A 24,649-nucleotide genomic window follows, 5' to 3' on the forward strand; every position below is an offset into this window, starting at 1 on the left:
CTCCCCTTCTCATTTCTAACATTATTACCTGATCCACTGCCTCCTCTTTCAAATGTCACCCTCTTTCAATATAGGCTTTCTATTCACTGCCACCAGCTATTTCCTCAACAACTGGTCCCCTTGGTGAGCTGGGGAGGAGGCAAGGCCTGCCCTACCTCCTCAACTCTCAGCCCTACAGTGGTGGTATTTCCTCTTGTGTTTGCCCCCACCCAAATCCAAATGGTACTAGGGCCAATCTAAAGAGGGGGGCAGGCTGCAAAAAAAGGATCTTCTTCCCCAAAGGAGAGGTCTCCGCCATTCCAGCTCCACCTCCCATGTGCGCGCGTGTGTGTGCACACACACACACATACACACACACCTGCATTCATGGATATAAAACCATCTCAGTGACGCCAGAGCCCCTTTCATCTCAGGATCTCCCAGCGCCAGGCAGAACCCTAATTACCCCAGCACCCCCCTGGTCCCGCCGGTTCCCCCACTATCATTAGCCCAGTTTTACCAGTGGGGGCCACAGCCTTCCCTTGGCTCCCAGGGCGGAGCCCAGTCTCTACAGTCTGCTCTTGGGAAGGTGTGTGTGTGTGTGTGTGTGTGTGTGTGTGTGTGTGTGTGTGTGTGTGTTAAGGGGAGCTGCTCTACCAATTGCCCAGTTTATACTGGGCAGAATCACTTGCCAAGTGGGGCTCTAAGTCTATCTGAGTCAGGCTGCCCTTGTTCATATTATCCTCAGGCTCTTGCCTCCTCAGCTCTTTTGGAGCGACTCCTCTTGGGGGGAGAGCATAATTGGGGTCTGCAATGCATAGAGGAGGGCAGAGGAGGGTGCCTCTCTTGGGACTCCTTGGAATCCTGGGGATGAGAGGGGCAGCTGGGATGAAACCCACAGGATGCAGAGTGGGTGGTGATGAGGACTATACAGTGGGTGAAGGGAGCCTGCAGGGTGCAGAGTCAGCATGCAATAAGTGAACCTGTGGGTTCAGCCTGGGCTTGCAGTGGACATGCACCAGCTCAGTGTGGGGCAGTAGGCTGCATCGTGCAGCATCAGGGCAGTGTGCAGTGCGAGGTGACTGTCTTCGGGTCAATGCGACGTCCTCGATGATCATGTTTGGCTGAAACCCCGGGGGAGCAAGGCTGTAATGTGCAACGCTTAGGGTGCATGCTCTCTCCTGTATGGAAATAGTCTCTTGGGATTAGCCTGCCCAGGGAGTTGAGATGGAATCCCTGTGCATGGGATACATTTATGAGATGAGCTGCATTTATACTCTGCACCCGTCAGGCAGAACCAGGAGGCAATGGGGAAGTCTGGCACTAATCTGGATTAGGACAGGGTGACGGAGTCCAGAGCGGGAATACGAAAGTGCTATGGTTTTGTCTCCCTTCCACTCTGGCTTCCCTCACATCTCTGACGAAAGGCCCTAAAGATATCTGGTGAGGGAGACTTTTTGAAATCCTAGACCCAAAGCCATAGAAAATGAAGTGCCTCCTGATCCACCTCTCGACCTCCCTCAGGGGCAGAATGGGGCAGCTTGAACTCAAAGACCAAAGTTTACCATTCCCATCTTCTTCTTACCTCTCTTCCTTGGCTCCCAATATGGGCTGGTAACAGACCTGGGCAAGGGCAAAGTCAAGGGCACACTGCCTCCAAAGCAAAGCCCAGGTCTGGAGTTATAGCCTCTGCCTGCTATTGCATCAGCCCCCTTCCCACCCCACTCATCCTACCTACCCCCATTTCTTGAAGCTTCTAGCTCCTCTCAGAGTCATTTCAGCCCCAGCTTTTGTTGTCTCCTTGCCAGGAAACCCCCACCCGGGGCTGCAGTCTCCTCTCATCCCCCCCACCTCTGCTTTAGGGCCCAATCCCTGGGGATAGTAGGGGGGTGGGGCACAAGTAAGGATGGATAAAGACCCTCTGAGGGGGATCTGCCTGAAGGCCCCCTCCCTCTTAGATTTTGGTTGCCAAGGAGGCAGCAGGAACAGCCTGTTCTCTGGGCTCCCATCGGAGCAGCTATGCCTGGGCCCCGCCTTCTCTCCTTTCCTCCTTCCTTTCCTCTCAGACTGTTGCTAGGAAGCACCCCAAGATTTCTCAGGGTCCCCCCTAGAAGCCAGAGGATCCAAATATCTTTCTGAAGAGCTTCCCCAAAAGCCTGGAAGCTAAGACCCCACACATTATCCTCTACCCCTGCCAAGAAGCCACAAACAATTGGGGGTAGGGGAAACAAGGGACAGGCCCTGGACCAACCTGCCCTGGAACTATTGCCAGGGCCCAAGCCTCAGTAACCCCACCTCTCCCCCATTTCCAGCTCCTGCACTCTGGGTGATGTCAGCAAGTGATGAGGTGTCCAGCAGATACCCCTCGACTCTGCAGACACAGCCCCACTTATTGGGGAGTTCTGGAAAAGCAGCAGGGGAAACCAGCTAAGAGAACCCAACCCCCAGATGTTTCTCCCCCTTAGAGATCTTTCAATCGAGAAAAGGTAGTGGAAATGGAGAAAAGAAAGAGGTTTGAGCCTTACCACACTGCAGCCCTCCCCCTCCAATGAAAGGAGATGGGACAAGCTGGTGTGGAGGCCAGGAGCACACAGTGGTTCTCAGGGCCTGAAGGGAGGGGTGGTGGTGCAAAGGAAATGGCAAGCGGGCTTCCTTTCCCTGCCACTGTCCAGGCCTCAGGATCACAGGACGTCTCTTCTCTGAGCTAGGAAGGAGTGTGGAAAGGGGAGGCATCCTTCAGGGTGTTGGAGAGGAAGCTACTTCAATAATTAGTTCAAATTCTGCCTTTCATTGTCCTGGCTTGTCTCTTTCTGGACCTCTGTAGGGCAGGGGAAATCCAGGAACTATTTTAAAGTGGGTCCACGTTGTAGGCTTCTCCCCCATCCTCTTCTCTCCCAGATAGAAAGAAAGTGGAGATTTTAATGTGGGACCTGTCGGAGAAGGGAACTGGTTTGGAACCAGCTGTGTATGAGTATGTGGGAACAACTCTTCATGCCTCTGCTGCCAATTAACTCCCCAGAGCAGGGGGACCCAGGCAAGCTTCCAAAGAAAATGTTCCAGCTAGGGGAGGGGAATGACTCAGTTTCCCTGTGGAGAGAAGGGGAGCTGAAACCCTTTGTACCTTGTATGCTTACCAAGTATTTCAATGTTTCTGGGTCTAGACTCTTGCCACTTTTCCTTATATTTATTTTTCACCTAGAATGTCCCCATCCCTTTGGGCACCAAAACCCCTATTCCCTACAGCCTCTTATCTAACCCTAAGCCTCCACTCTGGCCTAGCTCCTTTTCTGCCTCTGTTCAGTGTTGCCATGTAACTCTACCTGGCTGGTTTCCATCTGCCCCACTTCTCCAGGTAGACCCCTTCCCCAGCCAGACCAGCCAATAAGGTGAAGAGGTTGGAGCTTGGAACTAAGAGAGCAGAGGTGGGAGCTAAGCCTTTATCAGTGCTCAGGGGGGAAGAAACAGACAGCAAGAGGAAGTGGGGTAAGAAGGATTTTTGAGAGGGGCTGTATGGAAGGGCAGTTTTCCTTTATATCCAAAGAGGATGCTGATAACTTTTCTCTTACCCACAGGAGGATTTTCATAGAGTCCTATCCTTGGGGAAAGAGGATCCAGCCAGAGAGCCTGTGGGTCCTAGGAAGCTAATGTGGGGTGGAGGGAGGAAGTTTGTGGAAAGGCTGTCTCTGGGGGTACCTGGGTGGCTCAGTGGGTTGAGTGTCTGCCTTCGGCTCTGGTCCTGATCCCAGGGTCCTGGAATTGAGTTCTGCATCCGGGCTCCCTGCTTAGCAGGGAGTCTGCTTCTCTCTCTCCTTCCACTCTTCTCCATGCTCATACTCTTTCTCTCTCTCTCTCTCTCTCTCTCTCTCTCTCTCTCTCGCTTACTCTCTCTTTCAAATAAATAAATACAATCTTTTAAAAGAAAGAAAAATTGTCTCTGATATTTACAGACTAGAGAAGCCAGACATTAAAAGCAGAGAAATTGAAGATGGCCCATGTTCAGAGCTAAGGGGGTCCTTGTAGTCCCTTAGGAGTCCAGTCCTTGGGGGAACCCTGCCAAGCCTAGGAAAGGAGCTGCTGGTGAGAGGTGGGGGGACAAGGAAGGCAGATGGCCTGACTACAAAAGCCGCCTCCCTGCCTCTGTGAAGTGGGAAGAAGGTACCCCAGAGATCTGCCAGGCTTCCTGCCAGAGAGGGATGGTTGAAGCTCAGAATATCACTATCCTCAGGGCCCAGATAGTCCCCCAAATGTACCCAACACCCACTAACTCAGTCAGGAGCAGTCTCAAAGTTGACAGCTTCTCTCTAAGAGTGGCAGGCTGGGTGATGAGGGATGGGAGAGGAACTGTAGGATCTAAGGATGGCTCAAGGTCGGGGGCCCTGGGGCACTATAACCAGAAAGGAAGGAGAAGAAGGAGCAAAGGGAAAGTGGGGATCTGGGAAAAAGGAGGGAGACCAGGTACATGTGAGGCCGCACAGGAACAGGGTTTGTGGTCATCTCGAGTTTGAGTGTGTGTGCGTGGCTGGGGCAATTCGGAAGTTAAGTGTGGGGAGTCTGGGTTCTCCCCCTTTCCTGTTTTGGAAGCTTTAGCTCCTCATATTTGGCAGCTGTTTTGCAGAAGTACTCTTTCTTGGTGGTGTCACTTGAGTAGGCACAAAAGGGAGCAGAATGGAGGTGGTGTGGATGGGTCTATGGGGAGAGAGAAAGGCCATAGGCAGTCATGACCTCAGAGGGATGTGATCTGGCCCTCCTTCAGCAGCACTCAAACCCTCAGAACAGGAGTCCTTGTCTCCGTATTGTGATTTTGCTCCAATACCTGGGATCCTGTTATTCTCTGTCACAAGGGCCACAAGTTTGCTTCCAGACCCTGAACACAGTGCTCTCCCAGATTCATCCCCCTGATGACTGATTTTGCCAGTGAAAGGGTCGCCAGAATGGTTGCTGGGGAATACGGATGGAACTTGGCCTCATGGACCTGGATACCAGGCTTAGGATGGGGGAGCTGAAAATGGGCGGTGGTGGAACTGGCTGGGGCCTCCATGCTTACTTTTGTCCTAGGTTATAAATGTTAGGGATGCTCTGTTTACAGGCCAGGGCAAAGGATAAGGGCTGTCTATAGGAAAGCTCAGACATTGGAGTCAGAGGGGAATAGTATTTGCTTCTGAGCTTCCTACTGGAGGGGGAAAAAAGAGCTAATGTCTAAAGGCCTAAATATAATTATGCACAATATGGTTCCATAGGATAAGCAAGACATCATATTGTTTTGTTTTAAATATTTTATTTATTTATTTGTCAAAGAGAGAGAGGGAGAGAGAGAGCGCTCACAAGCAAGGGGAGCAGCAGGCAGAGGGAGAAGCAGGCTCCCTGCTGAGCAAAGAGCCTGGTGTGGGACTCAATCCCAGGACCCTGGGATCATGACCTGACCAGAAGGCACACTCTTAACTGACTGAACCACCCAGGCATCCCTATCATAGTATTTTTTTTTTAATTTTATTTATTTTTTCATGATAGTCACACACACAGAGAGAGAGAGGCAGAGACATAGGCAGAGGGAGAAGCAGGCTCCATACAGGGAGCCTGATGTGGGATTCGATCTCGGGTCTCCAGGATCGGGCCCTGGGCCAAAGGCAGGCGCCAAACCGCTGCGCCACCCAGGGATCCCCCTATCATAGTATTTTTAATAAACTTAAAAAAAATGGGTTTAGGGATCCCTGGTTTAGTGCCAGGGAGTTTAGTGCCTGGTTCAGTGGTTTAGTGCCCGCCTTCTGCCCAGGGACTGATCCTGGAGACCCAGGATCGAATCCCACATCGAGCTCCCTGCATGGAGCCTGCTTCTCCCTCTGCCTGTGTCTCTGCCTCTCTCTCTCTGTCTCTCATGAATGAATAAATAAAATCTTTTTTAAAAATGGGTTTAGGGGGGATCCCTGGGTGGCGCAGTGGTTTAGCGCCTGCCTTTGGCCCAGGGCGCGATCCTGGAGACCCGGGATCGAATCCCACGTCGGGCTCCCGGCGCATGGAGCCTGCTTCTCCCTCTGCCTATGTCTCTGCCTCTCTCTCTCTCTCTCTCTGTGACTATCATAAATAAATTAAAAAAAAAATTAAAAAAAAATGGGTTTAGGGATCCCTGGGTGGCGCAGTGGTTTGGCACCTCCCTTTGGCCCAGGGCGCGATCCTGGAGACCCAGGATCGAATCCCACATCGGGCTCCCGGTGCATGGAGCCTGTGTCTCTGCCTCTCTGTCTCTCTGTTTCTCTCTCTCTCTCTCTCTCTTTCTGTGTGACTATCATAAATAAATTTTTTAAAAATTAAAAAAATAAAAATAAAAATGGGTTTAGATTTACAGGAAAAGATATAGTAGGGAACCCCCATCTACCCTATACCCAATTTCTCCTTTTATTTAGCCTCTTGTGTTAGTATGGTATTTTTTACAATGAATGAACTACTATTGATATGTTATTATTAACTGATATCTATGCTTTTCTCGTATTTCTTAGTTTTCACCTAATGTTCTTCTTCTGTTCCAGGACAACATCTGGGAGGGATACCAAGTTACATTTAATAATTATGTCTCCTTGGGGATCCCTGGGTGGCTCAGCAGTTTAGTGCCTGCCTTTGGCCCAGGGCGTGGTCCTGGAGTCCCGGGATCGGGTCCCACGTCCGGCTCCCTGCATGGAGCCTGCTTCTCCCTCTGCTTGTGTCTCTGCCTCTCTCTCTCTCTCTCTCTCTCTCTCTGTGTGTCTCTCATGAATAAATAAATTAAAAAAAATATGTCTCCTTAAGCTCTCTTGGCTATGACAGTTTCTTAGACTTTCCTTAATTTTAATAACCTTACCCCTATTTTCCTCCTTAGTTCTCCCCATATTCAAGCAGTATGCGGGGCCAGGAGAATCTGGGAGGACTGCCAAATCTGGGGGTTAAATGGTGATGTATGTGCAACTGATCAAGCCCCTATGTCGCCTCTGGAATACGAGAACTCTGGTATATGCAGAGGTGTAGGAGCACCAACTAATTAATTAATTAATTAATTAAAAAAAAAAAAGGTCAGAGAAGAGAAAACGTATTACTAAACAAAAACCACACCCCTACTGTGCCTACTAACTAGCAAATAACGAAAGAGTGTCAGAATATCATTTAAATGCCTGGTCAACAGTGACGTCTTTGGGCGACGCCTGTTTACGAGCAGTCTTTTGAGAGCTCTCCCCCTCTTCGCTCCCGAGTCTCTGTGATGCTTCAGCTCCTGTCTGTCCTTTTCCAAAGCAGAGAAACAATGCAGGCTGACTAGCTTAAGTCCCTTAGCTTCCTCACTAGCCCAGGCCAAGGAACTACAATTCCCAGAAGACATCGTGGAGTGACCTGTCTCTTGCCGCATTCTTATTGGCTCATGTTTGTTACTCCCAGCCAATAGAAGTTAAGCTCTTTGATAAGTGCCAAGATGGCGACACCTAGGATGTAGAACTAGCTTGTACGGTAGGCATAAAATTGGGGAGGTGGTGGATGAAAAGGAAATAGGGAATTATAGTTTCAAGGTTGGGGGAGGTGGAGGAAAAACTGTGGGTTTGGGGTGGTAGGGGCTGAGGGACGCAGCCAGAGCTGAGGGCGTAATTAGGCATTCGTATTGGCTTAACCCCTTGCCACCCTCTTTACTCTTTATATTAAGTCCCTTCGACACCCTTTTCTTAGTGCTCCAGTTTAAGGAAGGATGATTCAGGAGGGAGGAACCTGAGAGAATCTCTTCCTTGTCCTCTTCCCCATTTTTTCTTTGTAGTTCCTCTGCCTCCCTTAAATCTTCCCGTATCCGTTTCATTCAACCTGGCCCTTCTCTGTTCTTTCCTTCAGAATCTCCTCTCCCCTTCTCTTAGCTCAGTTTCTCCCACCTCAAAGCTGACTGCCATCGGCCCCTTCTCCGAGTGAAATCATGAAGGTAGTGAACTTGAAGCAAGCCATTTTGCAAGCCTGGAAAGAGCGATGGAGTGACTACCAGTGGGCAATCAACATGAAGAAATTCTTTCCCAAAGGAGCCACCTGGGACATCCTCAACCTAGCAGGTCTCAAGTGGAGTAGGAAGGAAAGATGGGAGGGCTAAACCCATAAAAATTATAACCACTCAGTCTTGCTTTGTTATTCCCCTTGCAGAAGCACTACTGGAGCAGGCCATGATTGGACCTTCCCCCAATCCTCTCATCCTGTCCTACCTGAAGTATGCCATTAGTTCCCAGGTAAACTGCCCCATCTATTCCAGAGAGTGAGGATTTGGAGGTAAAAGACTTGGAGTACAATCGTCAGCTCTCGCTTTCTAGGTGGATTTGTTTCAACACAACACTTCTCTGAGCCTCAGTTTTTTTGTGAAAATAATAATACTTCATTGGTTGTGATGAATGTTACATGAATTTATTCTATTAATAAATATTCATAAGTGTGTCAGATAGTGGTATAGGCCCTGGGGATATAGCTGTGAACAAGACCTGATCCCAGTACACAAGGAATTTAGTGAGTAATAACAGACATAAGCAGTCACAGGATGGGTTTATGACGAAGGTTAAGACAGTACTAGGGGAGTATGTGAGAGAGGCATGGAATTCAGCTAAGCAATCAGGAAAGGCTTTCTGGAGAAAGTGATGTTTAAACCAAGATCTTATTGTTAATAGGAGTTAGCCAGGCATATTGGTGAGAGTGTACTAAGCAGAAAGAAAAGCATATTTAGAGGCTGGGAGGCAAAAATCACATGTTGTTTAGGAACCGAAAAAAATTTATATGGGTAGAGCAGTAGTTTTGGTCTCAGGACCCTTTTATTTTCTTAAAAACTGTTGAGACTCCCACAAAGCTTTTGTTTATATGTATTACGTCTATCCATATTTACCATTTTAGAAATGAAAACTGAGAAATTTAAAGAATAATTATGAACTTATTTAAAAGTAATAAAAAGTAAAGTCTGTTAAATAAAGCCTGTTATATTACACATTAATATAAATAACATTTTAATGGAAACCATATTTTCCAAAACAAAAAAGCTAGTGAGGAAAGTGGCATTGTTTTACGTTTTTGCAAATCTCTTTAATGGTTTAATAGAAGACAGCTGAATTTTCATATCTGCTTCTGCATTCAATTGTTGCAGTAGGCTATTTTGGTTGAAGTTTATGAAGAAAATCTGGCCTTACACATCAGACATTTAGTTTGAAAAGGGCAGAGAATTTTTTTTTTTTAAAGATTTTATTTATTTATTCATGAAAGACACAGAGAGAGAGAGGCAGAGACACAGGCAGAGGGAGAAGCAAGCTCCATGCAGGGAGCCCGACTTGAGACCCGATCCCAGGTCTCCAGGATCACACCCCGGGCTGCAGGCGGTGCTAAACCGCTGCACCACCAGGGCTGCCCAGGGCAGAGAATGTTAATAAGCTTTTCAAATAACTGGATATTCATTGACACCAAAAATTCAACAGGTGATGTGAAACCACATAAATGAACTTTAAAAAAAGTTAATTATTTTTTAAGTAAGCTCTTCATCCAATGTGGGGCTTGAACTCACTCACTACTCTGAGATCAAGAGTCTCATGCTCTGGCTCAGTTGGAGCCAAGCTCCACTCAATGAACTTCTTATACTCTGTTACATTGAAATCCATTGGTCTCTCTCTTGCATTTTGAACAGATCTTTTACTCATGCATGATTTTATAATATCATGAAGTGGTCATGTGGAAAATATCTGTTACTGGGTTACACAGATATTCCAATTGTTGACACATTTAATTATATGATTCACATGTCATGGAGCCTTGGGATGTTCCACATAAAGTTGTGGGAGAATGAGAGTAGAAAAGGCAAATAACATCTTAGCAATGCTTTTTTTTTTTTTTTAAGATTTATTTATTCATAGAGACACAGAGAGAGAGAGAGAGAGGCAGGCAGAGACACAGGCAGAGGGAGAAGCAGGCTCCTAGTGGGGAGCCTGATGCAGGACTCCATCCCTGGACCCTGGGATCACACTCTAAGCTGGAGGCAGATGCTCAACCACTGAGCCACCCAGGGATCCCCAATCTTAGCAATATTTTATTTATTTATTTATTTATTTTTTTATATATATATTTTTTTTTATATTTTTATTTTTTTTAATTTATGTATGATAGTCACAGAGAGAGAGAGAGAGGCAGAGACACAGGCAGAGGGAGAAGCAGGCTCCATGCACCGGGAGCCCGACGTGGGACTCGATCCCGGGTCTCCAGGATCGCACCCTGGGCCAAAGGCAGGCGCTAAACCGCTGTGCCACCCAGGGATCCCCTCTTAGCAATATTTAAAAAATAGTTTTAACCTCACAGATTCCCGGGGTTCCTGGACCATATTTTGAGAATTGTTGGCTAGCGCGTCAGGAAGAAGATGGATTGGGATCCCTCGGTGGCTTGGCGGCTTGGAGTAATCTTGGAGTCCTGGGATCGATTCCCACATTGGGCTCCCAGCATGGAGCCTGCTTCTCACTCTGCCTGTGTCTCTGCCTGCCTCTCTCTCTCTCTCTGTGTGTCTCTCATGAATGAATAAATAAAATCTTAAAAAAAAAAAAGAAAAGGAAGGAGATGGATTTAGAGAGAGATAAGGGAAAGCATAAAGGACCTGTGGATGATGCTGAAGAATTTGGACTTTATCCAAGGGTACCGAGTAACCATGTAAAGAGTTTAAAGTTGGGCAGCCCGGATGGCTCAGCCTTTTAGCGCCGCCGTCAGCCCGGGGTGTGATACTGGAGAGCACGGATCGAGTCCCTCATTAGGCTCTCTGCGTGGAGCCTGCTTCTCCCTCTGCCTGTGTCTCTGCCTCTCTCTCTTTCTCTCTCTCTCTCTCTCTCTCTTTCTCTCTCTCTCTCTCTCTCTCTCTCTCTCTGTGTGTGTGTGTGTCTCTGTGTCTCTCATGGATAAATAAATAAAATCTTAAAATTGAGTAGTATCCCTCAGGTGGCATGTAGTTCTTGTACTCCTTTTTCTTCTTGGCTTATGTCTGCTTTCCATGTGAGCACATATTCATCTACCTTATTCTTTTTATTTCCTGCAAAATGTTCTATATGTACTGTAATACAGGTTTCTAATTTTTTACTGTTATACTCAATGTTTCATTGAACTTTCTTTAAAAAAAATTATTGGAGAGAGTGTGCAAGAGCATAAGCAGGAGGAGAGGCAGAGGGACAAGTACACTCCCTGCAGAGTGGGGAGCCTGATGTGGGATTCATTTCCAGGACCCTGAGATCATGACCTGAGCCGAAGTCAGATAGATGCTTAACCAAGTGAGCCACCCAGGCATCCTTCATTAAATAATCTTATACTTGTCTGCACTTCTAGGAATGTTTCCTTAGGATAGATACCTAGAAATGGAATTGCTAGTTTAAAGAATTCCCACATATTCAGGGTGCCTGGGTTGGTCTGTCCATGCCCAACACAGAACCTGCTTACGATTCTCTTTCCCTCCCCAACCCCTCCACTTTCTCTAAAATAAATATAGGAAGGAAGGAAAGAAGGAAGGAAGGAAGGAAGGAAGGAAGGAAGGAAGGAAGGAAGGATAAATTCCCACATATTCAATTGCAGTAGATCCTGCAAATTACCCTCCAGAAAGGATGGTTATTAATTTACACCCCTTGCATAGTGTTTGAAAGTGTTTCCCAACACCTTTCTGATGTTGAATAGAATTTTTTAAAATTCCTTTCTAGAAAGCAAAAATTATATCACATTATAATTTGTGTTTCTGTAATTGTGATTTTGAACTTTTTTTTATATGTTTATTGGCTCTTTGTATATCTTTTGGGAATTGCTTATACATATCGTTTGCCCTTTTTTTTGTTTTTTATTGTAAAAGCTTTATTGAGATATAAATCACATACTATACAATTTACCCTCTAAAAGTATACAATTTACTGAATTATAGTGTATTCAGAGTTGTGCAACCACTACCACAGAACCCCAAGAAAAATTCTTACTGATTTTTAAGTGTCTTAATATAATTGATCTTGCAATCCTTATCTGTTATTTATGTTTTTTGTTTTTTTTTTTTTAAGATTTTATTTATTTATTCATGAGAGACACAGGGAGAGAGAGAGGCAGAGACACAGGCAGAGGGAGAAGCAGGCTCCATGCAGGGAGCCCAACGTGGGACTGTATCCCAGGTCTCCAGGATCAGACCCTGGGCTGAAGGCGGTGCTAAACCGCTGAGCCACTGGGGCTGCCCTGTTATTTATGTTTGGCATTTACTATCGCTCCTTTTTTTTTTTTTTTTTTTGACTTTTTGGTTTTATTTTCTTATATGCAGAAGTTTTTAATGTTTTTGTTGTCAGATTTAACCGTTTTTTCCTGTATGGCTTTTGTCTTGCTTAAGGGCTTCTCTGCTCCAAGGACCAAAATATATTCTTCTCCAATTTCTGCCAACACTTCACTTTCACTTTTATGTTTTGTATTTATTTTGTTTAATCCATTTAGAATTTATTGTGGTGTGAGGAAAAGATCCAAATTTATTTATTTTTCCAAATAGATGAACAGTTGGCTCAACTGCCTTTATTGAATAGGCCATTTATTGTCATATCCTAAATTCTCTTACAGACAAAGTTCTCTTTCTTGATAGTTTAGTTCATTGATATATTTGTTTTTTCTTGTAATAGGACTTTACTTTTTTTTTTTTTACTTTACTGTTTTAATTACTATACTTTTCTAGTGTTTGATGCATGGTTAGACAAGTCTTCCCTTAGTTGTTTTTTTTTTTTTTTTTTTTTTTTTTTTTTTATTTATGATAGTCACAGAGAGAGAGAGAGAGGCAGAGACACAGGCGGAGGGAGAAGCAGGCTCCATGCACCGGGAGCCTGATGTGGGATTCGATCCCGGGTCTCCAGGATCGCGCCCTGGGCCAAAGGCAGGCGCCAAACCGCTGCGCCACCCAGGGATCCCTTCCCTTAGTTGTTTTATTTTTCAAAAATTTCTTGGCTGTTTTCAGGCATTTTCTTTTCCAGGTTTTAAAATCAACTTGTTAAACTCTTTAAAAAAAAAAAAATCTGATTGTATTTTGATAGGGATTTCCTTGACTTTGTGGATTTGGGGAATTTGTAGATTAATTTTAGAAGGATCACTCTGGTTGTAGTTTTAGTTAGAAGGAGGTAGGAGACCATTTAGTTAGGTATATATATATTTTTAAATTGTATGTATTTATTTATGTATTTATATAAAGTCTACACCCAACTTGGGGCTCAAACTCACGATCCTGAGATGAAGAGTTACATACTCTTCCACTGAGCCCACCTGGCGTCCAGGCTTTTTTTTTTTTTTTTTTTTTGCCAAGGACCAGATAGTAAGTACTTTCCATTTTGCAGGCCATGTGGTCTCTGTCACCATTATTCTATCATTATAGCTTGAAAGCAGATATAGATGGTATATAAGTAAATGGACATGCCTGTGTTCTGATGAAACTTTATATACAAAAAAGATGATAAGTCTGTTTTGGCTTGTGAGCCATGGTTTTCCAACTCCTGATTTAGGGTATTGCAGTAATACAGGTAAGAGATGATGTTAGCATAAGCATGGGAAGTGGCAGCAGAGATGATGAGTTCAAGAACCATTTAGGAGGTGGCAAATGAGAAGGTTCAGTAATTATCTGAATGAGGGCATGAGAGAGAGGAAGAAATCATGGCTAGTACCTAGGTTTCTGGTTTGGACAACTAGATGGTTGATGGGATCATAAGGAGACAGTGAGGGTAGAGTAGGGCCATTGTTAGGGTTGTGGTGCTGCTGAGGGGTGGAAAAGACATTGATTTTGGGCTTTTTTTTTTTTTTTTTTTTGCGGGAAGGGCTTTTTTTTTTTTTTTTAAGATTTATTATTTGAGAGAGAGAGAACAAGCATAGTGGGGAGGGGCAGAGGGAGAAGGGGTTCTAAGTTGACTCTGTGCCAAAAGCAGAGCCTGACACAGGCAGGACTCAATTTTATGACCCTGAGATCATGACCTCAGCTGAAACCAAGAGTTGGACACTCAACCAACTGTACCACCCAGGTGCTCTAGGCCTTCTTTTTAAAAAATATATATGTATTTTTAAAGAGTTATTTATTTATTTTAGAGACAGACCTAGAGCATGAACAGGGGGGAGGGGCAGATGGAGAGGGAGGGAGAAAATCTCAAGCAGACTCCTCACTGAGCCTGATGCAGTGTCTGATTCCATGACCATGAGATCATGACCTGAGCTGAAATCAGGAGTCAGATGCTCAACCAATAGAGCCACCCAGGTGCCCTTGATTTTGGCCTTGTTAAGTAAGGTGCCTGTGTGGGCTATCAAATATAGGCAGTTGAGCATTGGTGGTATAGTGGTTAGCATAGCTGCCTTCCAAATATAGGCAGTTGAACATCCATTTCCAGAACTTAAGAGAAGAAGCCTAGACTGGCACTGTTGATTTTGGAGTTGTCAACTGTAGATGGTAATTAATTGAAGCTGTGGGCATGGATGACAGTTCCCAGAGAGGGTAGAGAGTGAGCAAAAAAAAAGTGACCCAAAGGCAGCCCCGGTGGCCCAGAGGTTTAGCGCTATGTTCGGCCCAGGGCGTGATCCTGGAGACCCGGGATTGAGTCTCACCTCAGGCTCCCTGCATGGAGCGTGCTTCTCCCTCTGCCTGTGTCCCTGTCTCTCTCTCTCTCTGTGTGTCTCTCATGAATAAATAAATAAAAATCTTAAAAAAGAAAAAAAAGTGACCCAAGCCAAATTCCCAAGGAACCAATGGAACATACATAGGAAAAAGATTCCTCATAAGAGTCTGAAAAGAAGATGCCAGTGAGGAGGGAAGAAAAACAAGAAAGGGGGGATCACTGGGTGGCTCAGCGGTTTAGCGCCTGCCTTTGGCCCAGGGCGCGATCCTGGAGTCCCGGGATCGAGTCCCACGTCGGACTCCTGGCATGGAGCCTGCTTCTCCCTCTGCCTGTGTCTCTGCCCCTCTCTCTCCCTCTGTCTATCATGAATAAATAAATAAATATTTAAAAAAAAGAAAGAAAGAAAAGCAAGAGAGTGGTATCGAGAACAGCCAAGGGAGGAGAGGGCTGAAAAGTGAGAAAGTGTTTCCTGGTGTTGGGTGCTGCTGAGAGGTCCGTGAGATAGGAACTGAGAATCTCACAGAGCTCTCATGGGGTTTAACAACCAGTTTGTTGATGAGCTTACTGAGGAGATTCCTGCAGTGGTCAGGACACAAGTGATGGGAGTGGGTTGAATTAAGCACGGAAGATGGGGAGGTAGAGACAGTGAGTGCACAGGATGCATGTCTGTGGAGAGCATGAGAGAGAGCGTGGTGGTTAATTGGAAATGGGGGGTCTGCAGGAAGTTCTCTTAAAGATAGAAGAATCTCGAGTTGTGTAAACACTACGGAGAAAGTAAGAGAGAGAGCAAGGCTGAAGTAACAGAGAAATAAATGCATATGCAGGAGCTTCAGTACTTGTAAAGTGCTATTAGTCATTGATTCTTCCTTCAGAGTCTAGAGGCTTTTCAGTCCAGTCTGTGCACATGGAGGACACTTAGGAGTAGTTGGGGGTGTTGAATATGGAAAACAGAGGAGAAAAAAAAAAGAAAAGAAAACAGAGGAGAGGAGAGAGCAGCTGCAGGTCCATCCAGGCTAGCCAGGTGTGCAGTGGGCCACATAGAGGGTCCCCAACCTCAGGGGCTTGGTAGCTTAGAACTTCTAGATTGGTAGATAAATCTAGAGTAGAATAGGTTAAATCCTGCTATGAAAACTAGTTCGTCTTGTGGAAAGTATTTTTAGGTCTCAAGAGTAGCATTGCTTTATTGATACTGTTAGCAGAAACTTACTGGACAGAGTTCTGAATTTGGAGACCATAAATACATTGGAACATACACCACCCCTCTGAACATACAGAATTAGAGGGATTTCTTTTCTGGTAATTTGGGGTCAGTTTCAGTGGGAACATCCAGCTCCCCCTTCAGGTTGGTATCCAACAAGGTTCAGTTCTCTGCCAAGCTCTTGCTATGGGGACATCAGTTATAAATAAACAAACACTCGCCTGGAACGTTATGGTCATCCTGCCCAGGCAGGCTCCCAACTTTCTGATCACCATCAGACACCAGCTATGGCTTCATAGAACATCTTGCTGAGAGTGGCGCTAAACACTAATTGTGTATTTAAGTCCTCTGTGTGTTTTGCTCTTGTTTATTCAAGAATACTAGTTAGAGGTGTCCGAACAGAGAGCATTCTGTTCACATGCTGGAGAAATTATACACAGAAGGCATTATCATGCATGTAAAATCCATCACACTAAGGCCATTGAAGCTCACTTCACTTTCTTCTTAAATCTTTGGAAATTTTGATTTCTCTAGGAAAGACAACTCATGAGGCAGGTGATTATCCTGACAGTTTCTATCATTGTATTCTGCTTTTTTATTTTGGTATATTTTGCCATTGATTTTGAGTATATAATTGTAACTACTTTCTAAAGTATTATTCATATTTTATCAGCATGCTGTAATTATTTTTTAATATAACTTAAAAGACTTTCTGTAGGTTTTCATCTCATTCAGGATATGTTATTTCTTTTGAATTACATCTCCAGTCTTATGGTGATGAACAGGTTTTACTAATAGAGATTTACTTTATAATTTTTTCAGAATGCTCAATCCTAGAATTCATCAATCCAAAGCAATAAACACTATTTTATTCATTTATTTATTTACTTTTAAAATATTTTATTTATTTATTCATGAGAGACACACACAGAGAGAGAGGCAGAGGGAGAAGCAGGCTCCATGCAGGGAGCCTGATGTGGGACTCGATCCCGGGACTCCAAGATCATGCCCTGGGCCTAAGGCGCTAAACTGCTGAGCCACCCAGGGATCCCCAAACTTTTTTTTTTTTTTTAAGATTTTATTTATTCACAAGAGACAGAGAGAAAGAGAGGCAGAGATACAGGCAGAGGGAGAAGCAGGCTCCATACAGGGAGCCCAATATGGGACTCGATCCAGGGACTTCAGGATCACACCCTGGGCCAAAGACAGGCACCCAACTGTTGAGCCGTCCAGGCATCCCAAAAGCAGTAAAAACTTAATGAGGACCTACTATGTCCTAGGCCCCAGCTAGGTTCAGATATAAATTCACCAGCATTTCTTTTCTTAGGGAGCTCACAGTTCAGGGAGGATTTCCCTTAGTCAGATAAGCTTGGAAAGTATTGGTTACTTTTGTTTCCATTTATCTTAAAGGTTGTCAATGCATATAAGCATATTATGATTCAGAGATACCCTATAGTGAAGAAAGTTCTTTATTTATTCCAGGGTTTCTCAAATTCCTATCACACAGAAGCTGTGTGTGTGTGTGTGTGTGTGTGTGTGTGTAAAATTTCTTAACAACTTGGCGAATCTTTGGAATATCATACAATAGAAATTGCTGCAATAACAGAAATGATCTATTTCTGTGCTGTCCAGTACAGTAGCCACCAACCACATGTGGCTGTTGAGCGCTTGCAATGTAGCTAGTCTGATAAGGACCTGAATTGTTAATTTTACCTAATTTAAATTTAAACAGCCTCGTGTGGCTAGTGGCTTCCCTATGGGACAGTGCAACCTTGGAAGTGACTGTGAGAAATGCTCATCCAGGGGTGTGTTTTTACTTCCTCATTCTGCAGACATTCTCTGTGAGTTCATGGTGATCCCTGAGTAAAAGCATCCTTGACCTCAAGGAACCCCTAATTTTGTGGGGGCAACAGGCACCCACTGTATCATAATGGGTACATAAGGGAATTACTTGGAGCACACAGGGAAGAATTTTAGCTTTGGCAGGAGGTTGGGGTTGATCAAAGGTGTCCTGGAGGAGTCCTGGGGAGTAAGTCCTAGAAATTTAGTAAGAATTGTATGTAATGAAATTTCCTACTTGTTTCAAGGTGCAAGTGCTACCTGTTCATTGCAGGGAATGTTCATCTCCAGTTCTTGTGCAAATAAAAGTGCTCTTTATAGAAGCTGTAGGAGTAAAGTAACATAACCTCATTCCTGTCCATTCTTCTGCCTCCCAGCAGTCATTTTAACCTTGTACATAGTGGACAATGAGTAGCATGTGAACATGGAGCACGGCACCTTTGAACGCCCACCCTCATCTTCTCAGTGGGCATATGCTGATGATGTCATTTACGGTGATCTGATAGACGCAGGAATGGGGACAATGCCTCTTCTTTTAATGGTTGATGAAGGCCTCTTGAGAGGGCTGAGGTTTTCGGAGAGCTGGAGAAATGCGAAGTGTCAGTATTAGGTCCTGTCCAGCTGTGTGACACTAGTTGTCTGAACTTTGTCTTTTCTTCTTTCCCTCCAGATGGTGTCCTACTCCTCTGTCCTCACGGCAATCAGTAAGGTATGACCAGAGCCATAAAACAAGCTAGGTGGAGGGCAGGGGGTTAGGGAGATATTAGTGATGGATGGGACCTGACCTCCTCAACTGCTCTGATCGTAGGAACTCTGAGGCTGGACAGGCAGCACATGATGCCTGTAGCTGGCCTTGCTGTGTTCCATTGGAAGGAGGGAGGATCCTGGGAAGTGGGGGGATGGCAATTAGGAGCCAATTTTCAGTGTTGAAAGAATGCCGGGTCTGAAACCTGAGGTAGGAGGAAAGAAGAGCAGGCATCCTGAATATGCCATCTGCCTCACATGTGAGACCAGCGGTCTACTGGGATGTTCCGTAGCATCATTACTGTTCTTTCCACAGTTTGATGACTTTTCCCGGGACTTGTGTGTCCAGGCTTTGCTGGATATCATGGACATGTTTTGTGACCGACTGAGGTAATGGCAGGGCTCATAAGCTTCCAGCATTATCTTAGTGTAAAAGAGAAGCTCCTTAGCCCATAGACTGACACCAACCCAGTGGGTTCCTGCACTTCTTCTTCCCATCTGCTCTTCTGCACCCACCCATCCCCATCCTTCTCTACTTAGTCCCTTAGGACAAAAAGCCTCTTCTCTTTGGAGTGGCTCATTTGAAATCGTGTCTGGTGGAAGTCGACGGGGCTGTCTTCCCTAGGACTTTGCTAGCTTCCCAGCTCTCTTCCCTAGTAGGGGTGTGCCAGGCACTCTGGGGAACATTGATGTGGGTAATATTTCAGCCCTTGGAGCCAAGACAGATTTTGCATCCTTTCCCGGTAGCTGTCATGGCAAAGCAGAGGAGTGCATCGGGCTGTGCCGGGCCCTTCTCAGCGCCCTCCACTGGCTGCTGCGCTGCACTGCAGCCTCTGCGGAGCGGCTCCGGGAGGGGCTGGAGGCCGGCACTCCAGCCGCTGGGGAGAAGCAGCTTGCCATGTGCCTGCTACGCCTGGAGAAGACCCTCAGCAGCACCAAGAACCGGGCCCTGCTCCACATCGCCAAACTAGAGGAGGCCTGTATGTCCCCTGGTTCCCCTGAGCCCCACCTGCCACTGTTCCCATAGCCGGTTCTTTAATTGAGAGGGGAGAGGCAGGATGCCATCCCACTTCTTTCCAGGAGGATCTGAAATCATCCCACTTCCTTTTTTTTCTCCCCATAAGCATTGCATACATCCCAGGGACTTGGGCAGGGTGGCACCCGAGCCAATCAACCAACAGGTATTTACTGAGCATTATTGTATGCCCAGCACTGTGCCAGGTGCTGGGGGCGGGGGGTGGGGGGCTACCAAAGGAGCATGTGGCAGGGTCCCTGCCCTCAAAAAGCATACATGCTAGTGGGGAGCAAGACCAGTATGTAATATACATGGAAGAAATTAGAGGACAAGAGAAGGACACCATCCATCCTTGTGTTTGTCTCCACACTACTCATCTGAAAACAAATGCCTCTTGTTGTTTGAGTGTTGCCTAACATGTCCCTTTAAACATGGTACCTGTCTGCTATCAGGCCTGTTGTATCATACACCTCTTGACTCAGGTGCAGATGTTAAATATTGGAACTCTCCAGAGTCTGAGAGGAGACAGATCACCTGATAGGAGGGGAAACTGTAGTGTTTCTGGACATGGGGCCCAAGGCCACAGTCGTGTAGTAGCTTGAGGCCACCTAAGGTTCTCTTACTCTCCAGCAGCAAGATTGCTAGAATGGATTACACCCAGGTCTTCAGGACCTGTTTGGAGAATTTATTATAGGATTTGTATATTTGTTACTTCTTAAAGTATGTTTTGTTACCTGTCAAAAGTCCAGAGAGATGATCCCTCCATAAAAATGGACTATGTTGATAGTGTCTTACCTATCTTGAGCCCTTGACAAAGGTTTTAGTGGCTGAAAAGTGAATGAATATTTAACTTAATTTTAATGGATCTTAGGTGTTACCTTTTTGTTTTTTTCCCCATGCCACATGGAGGTTAACAGGCTAGTTGGTACCAGTATTCATCATTTGACCCTCTGGAGTTGTAACTAGGATAAGTGACTCTTAATTAAGTGCAAAATAATGTGGTATAGACCGTGAAACAAGCATTTAGGAGGAGAGGTCAGTGGGTTGGACCAGTTGGGTGAGTTGTCGAAGGAAGGATCTGGGCTTGAACAAAGGCTTGAGGAGAGTGAGTTTGTGAGGTGGTGATGAGTGTGGGCAACTGCAGAGAGGGAGGGCAGTGAGAGCAGAGGCCTCAACAGGGCAAGGCAGTGGTGAACCCGGGAGGCCGGTTGGGAATCTAACTTAGCCCTATATAGTGGTGGCCGCTTGCAAGGCTGGCTGCTTCTAAGGCGATTTGTGGCTGTCTCTCTGTTCTAGCTGCTGGACTCCAGCCCCGCTGTGCCTCTCCCTGCCACTGCCCATGTTAAGCCATATCTGTGTTAGGCTCTAAAGTCAGCTACATGAAACCCTAGGAGGCAGGCCTCTGGGGATAGTTTCTAGGGCCTTCACTGTTGGTGCTCACCTCCCCATCCCCCTTCTAGAAACTGTGCATGCTGCCCTCAGGCCCCTGGCCTCCATGTCATCCTCAGGGGAAACCTCCATGTGTGCTTTTGAGGGCCCAGAGAGGCCAGTTGAGGAGCTCAGGGCCAGTGTCTTCCTCTCTGTTTGCCATCGTATGTCTGCATGTCCTTTTCTCCACCAGCCTCCTGGACTGCCATTGAGCATTCTCTCTTGAAGCTCGGGGAGATCCTGGCCAGTCTCAGCAACCCCCAGCTCCGGAGCCAGGCTGAGCAGTGTGGCACGCTCATTAGGAGGTACTGGGCCCCAGGCTGATTGGGGTGGAGGGAGAGAGGAAAGGCCCTGGGTGTTGGTGGGGAGATGTGGCCCCTGGCCTCCACTTACCTGCTCTCACCTGCCCCCTCGCTGTGTACCCGTTCCCTTCAGCATCCCCACAATGCTGGCTGTACACTCGGAGCAGCTGCACAAGACCGGCTACCCCACAGTTCATGCCGTGGTCCTGCTCGAGGGCACCATGAACCTGACAGGCGAGACCCAGCCCCTGGTGGAACAGTTGATGATGGTGAAGCGCATGCAGGTGGGTGGCCCAGGGCTGCTTCTCCGTCAACATGGTGGCCTGGCCACTTGGGGCAGTGGGGAGGATTCTTCTGGTACTTCTTGGGAGGAAGGGGATTTCTCCTGATCCATGGTGGCAATCAGATCCTTGTCGTGCACGGTGGTGCCATTTCACCTGACGTCCCTGTTCTCACATTGGAGTGGTGAAGCACCTGTCCTGCACAGTCTCTGAGCTTGCCTGACTGGCCCCTACCATCCCCCCAAACCCTGGGACCTTCAGAAGATGAAGGGGGATGGACACCCTCTTAGTCTTCACTTTCGGATCATCCTACAGCATATTCCCACCCCACTTTTTGTCCTGGAGATCTGGAAAGCTTGCTTTGTGGGGCTTATCGAGTCTCCCGAGGGTACGGAGGAGCTCAAGTGGACAGCATTCACCTTCCTTAAGGTACCTGGCACATGGGAGCAACAGAGCCAAGTCTAGAAATGGCTCTCAGGAAAAGCAGCAACACCCAGGATCTTTGTCCAGCATTTCTGCCCGCTGGTGTTGGCTGCAGCTTGCCAGGTCCCCCGGTGCAAGTTCCCATCGAGTCTTTTCTCTGAAAGTCCTGGGGCTATATTTAGCCTACTTGGCAGGCGTGTGCCATCTCTTAGCACACAGGTGCCGTTTAGCTCAGTCATCAGCAAGATTGGCGCGGGGCAGTTATAGGAGCCAGAGCAGTGGCCCCGGTCCTTGAATCAGGATTCCCTTTGCTTATGGCAATTCCTTGTGGAGACAGCAGAAGTGAGGGGTCTCTGTGTCCTGTAGGCATTGGGCACTAAGCACTTGGATGCCTGCCAATTTTCTAATTTGGCCCTAAGAGTGCTTTCATTTCCAACGTGGAAGGGTTCCTGCGTCTGCTCAGAACAGGGAGATGGAAGGGATGCCTTTAGTTCTGGGGGAAAGAGAGAAGAAATTGATCTTCATGTTTTTCTCTTGCCTCACTCTCTAGATTCCACAGGTTTTGGTGAAGTTAAAGAAATACTGTCATGGGGACAAGGTAAGTTGAAGAAATGAAATTAGGGGAAAGGTGGTCATGGGAATTCATGAATCCTTGTTTCCACAAGGGCAAAGGAGAAATGGGCAAGGGAGGGGTCAGTCTTGCATTCTTGCACCTGGGGGCAGGCTGGAAAGGTAAGTGCACATGCTTGTGTGCATGCCCATTCTCCAGATAGAGGTGGCCAGGCCACACGAGATGCAGGGTTGCCCAAGGTGACCAGGGCCAGTGTAGAGATTGGTCCTCTACACTCCTCCCTGTCATGTCACTGGAAGCCAGTGGTGGGCGTGGCCAACTTTTCGGTGTTTATGTCCAATGGGGTGTCCTCGTAAACCTGCGTCACAAGCTATGGGTGGAGTAGAGGACCTAGAAGGCAGATGGCAGCTTCTGGCTCTTTGTAGGACTTTACCGAGGATGTCAGTTGTGCTTTTGAGTTCCTGCTGAAGCTCACACCCTTGCTGGACAAAGCTGACCAGCGCTGCAAGTACGAACTCCCCTAGCTCACCCTTGCTCTACCTTCTGGAAGGTGTTCTGGCTCTTCCCCAGCTCCTCTGTGCCAGGCCAATCTCAGGGGACTGTCACCTGGTTCGTGCCCCTGAGCAGGGGCAGGAGGCCCCAGCCCCGTAGTTGCTGGGTGCCAGAACCCATCTGCCATCCTGAAGGAGGGGGGAAACGAGGCAAAGGCCTACTGTCCCCATCCCTCAGTCATCCCTGCTGTGTGCCCAGGCCCCTCATGATCTTTTTCCCTCACAGCTGTGACTGTACAAAATTCCTCCTCCAAGAATGTAGCAAGCAGGGGCTTCTGTCCGAAGCCAGTGTGACCAACCTTCTGGCCAAGCGGTAAGCATGAGTTCCCCCCGGCCTGGCTGACGTGCCGCTTGCCCCCCTTTCCTCCTGTCCAGGCTGGACTGCTGGGTGCCTCTCCCCTTCCCGTGCAGGTGCCTGGGGCCATGCCTGGGCTTACCAGGAGTGGCAGACACGGGTTTCTGCTCACTAGGGTTCTGCACCCTTGGGTGCTGCACTTAAATTCTCACCCTCTGTGAACACAATAAAAATCCTAAATCTTCCTTTAATCTCAAGTGAACTTTCAGAGTTGAGGTAATGATCAGTGACAAACTGAGGCAGTCACACCAGTGGACATGCATGCATGAACATCACCCCAACCGCAGAGGTTCTTCTATGCTCCCCACCTTCTCTGGGCCTCTGCTTCTGGTGCTAGACCAGGGAGCACATCAGGAACTTCTTTCTTTTCCCTTCTCTTGGCCAATGGCTTATGGCCACAGCGCAGCAGACCGGGAACATGCACCCCAGCTGAAATCAGGAGAAAATGCCAACATCCAGCCCAATCCTGGGCTGATCCTCCGGGCAGAGCCCACTGTCACAAATATCCTCAAGGTGAGTATGCTCTTCCCTTGTCTCCAGGGTCATCTCTTCCTGTTTTCCACTTTTGCCTCTGCTTCCAGATAAAGGAAATTGAGGCTGTAGCCCCCTTTGTCTTCTGGCTTTTTTTTTTTTTCTTCTGGCTTTTATATGTAGTTACTTTGGAAGTAGAGAAGCAGGCAAGGCAGGGAAGCTGCCAATGAAAACTAGCATTTGTTGGGCACTGCTTGGAAGATAGGCACTGTGGTAGGTGCTTCCACCTGCTCCTGCAGAAGCAGTGGGGACTCACACACACACACACACACACCCCTACCGCCATGATCCCAGTTTAGTTGAGAGGAATGGATCAGAGAGCAAAGATGGATTTGGGGAGTGATTTTCCCGATTGGAGTCAGAAAGATATAGGTTGGATTTCAGGCTGTGGTATGCCACTTGATGGAGACGTGCAGAGAAGGAAGCTCTGGTTGATTAGGCTGTATCTGGTGGTGGTGGGGGGTCTTCGGGTTTTCTTCAGGACTTGATTTCCTGTTATGTCCCTAGACGATGGATGCAGACCACTCCAAGTCCCCAGAGGGGCTGCTAGGAGTCCTGGGCCACATGCTCTCTGGGAAGAGTCTGGATCTGCTGCTGGCCGCTGCTGCTGCCACTGGGAAGCTTAAATCCTTTGCCCGGAAATTCATCAAGTAAGGAATGGTGAGCCCCTTACTGGGTTGGGAAGGCGTGTCCAAAGGAAGAGGTAGCAGAGTAGGGGCAAGACCCCAGGGTCTAGGTCTCCCTGGAGATGCCTAGGGCAAGCCAGAGCATCCCACTTGAAGACACTGAGCAAAGGGCTAGGTCTCTGGATGTCAAGTGCTCTTTTCTCTGCTGCTGAGCATGAAGTAGAGGT

At 47.0% G+C, this 24,649-nt stretch overlaps 1 protein-coding gene across 7 annotated transcripts in view; it reads left to right on the forward strand.

Moving 5' to 3' along the window:
* MED24 (mediator complex subunit 24) overlaps window positions 1–24,649 on the forward strand; it is a 35,014-nt gene that overhangs the window by 1,106 nt on the left and 9,259 nt on the right. Inside the window, exons 1-15 of one of the 7 annotated variants that reach the window (XM_025995745.2) lie at window positions 7,374–7,443; window positions 7,836–8,021; window positions 8,110–8,192; window positions 18,266–18,304; window positions 18,656–18,729; window positions 19,087–19,319; window positions 19,464–19,520; window positions 20,976–21,087; window positions 21,218–21,368; window positions 21,681–21,794; window positions 22,339–22,386; window positions 22,785–22,867; window positions 23,137–23,223; window positions 23,667–23,778; window positions 24,304–24,446. In XM_025995745.2, the coding sequence (XP_025851530.1) occupies window positions 7,892–8,021; window positions 8,110–8,192; window positions 18,266–18,304; window positions 18,656–18,729; window positions 19,087–19,319; window positions 19,464–19,520; window positions 20,976–21,087; window positions 21,218–21,368; window positions 21,681–21,794; window positions 22,339–22,386; window positions 22,785–22,867; window positions 23,137–23,223; window positions 23,667–23,778; window positions 24,304–24,446 (1,466 nt within the window). In that variant the 5' untranslated portion in view covers window positions 7,374–7,443; window positions 7,836–7,891. Of the gene's footprint in view, window positions 1–7,134; window positions 7,444–7,771; window positions 8,022–8,109; window positions 8,193–18,265; window positions 18,305–18,655; window positions 18,730–19,086; window positions 19,320–19,463; window positions 19,521–20,975; window positions 21,088–21,217; window positions 21,369–21,680; window positions 21,795–22,338; window positions 22,387–22,784; window positions 22,868–23,136; window positions 23,224–23,666; window positions 23,779–24,303; window positions 24,447–24,649 lie in introns of those variants that run through there. The other 6 variants (XM_025995743.2, XM_072747312.1, XM_025995746.2 and 3 more) reach the window with 6 other exon arrangements.

Source organism: Vulpes vulpes, chromosome 2 (assembly GCF_048418805.1).
Source record: "Vulpes vulpes isolate BD-2025 chromosome 2, VulVul3, whole genome shotgun sequence".
Taxonomy (NCBI): Eukaryota; Metazoa; Chordata; class Mammalia; order Carnivora; family Canidae; genus Vulpes; species Vulpes vulpes.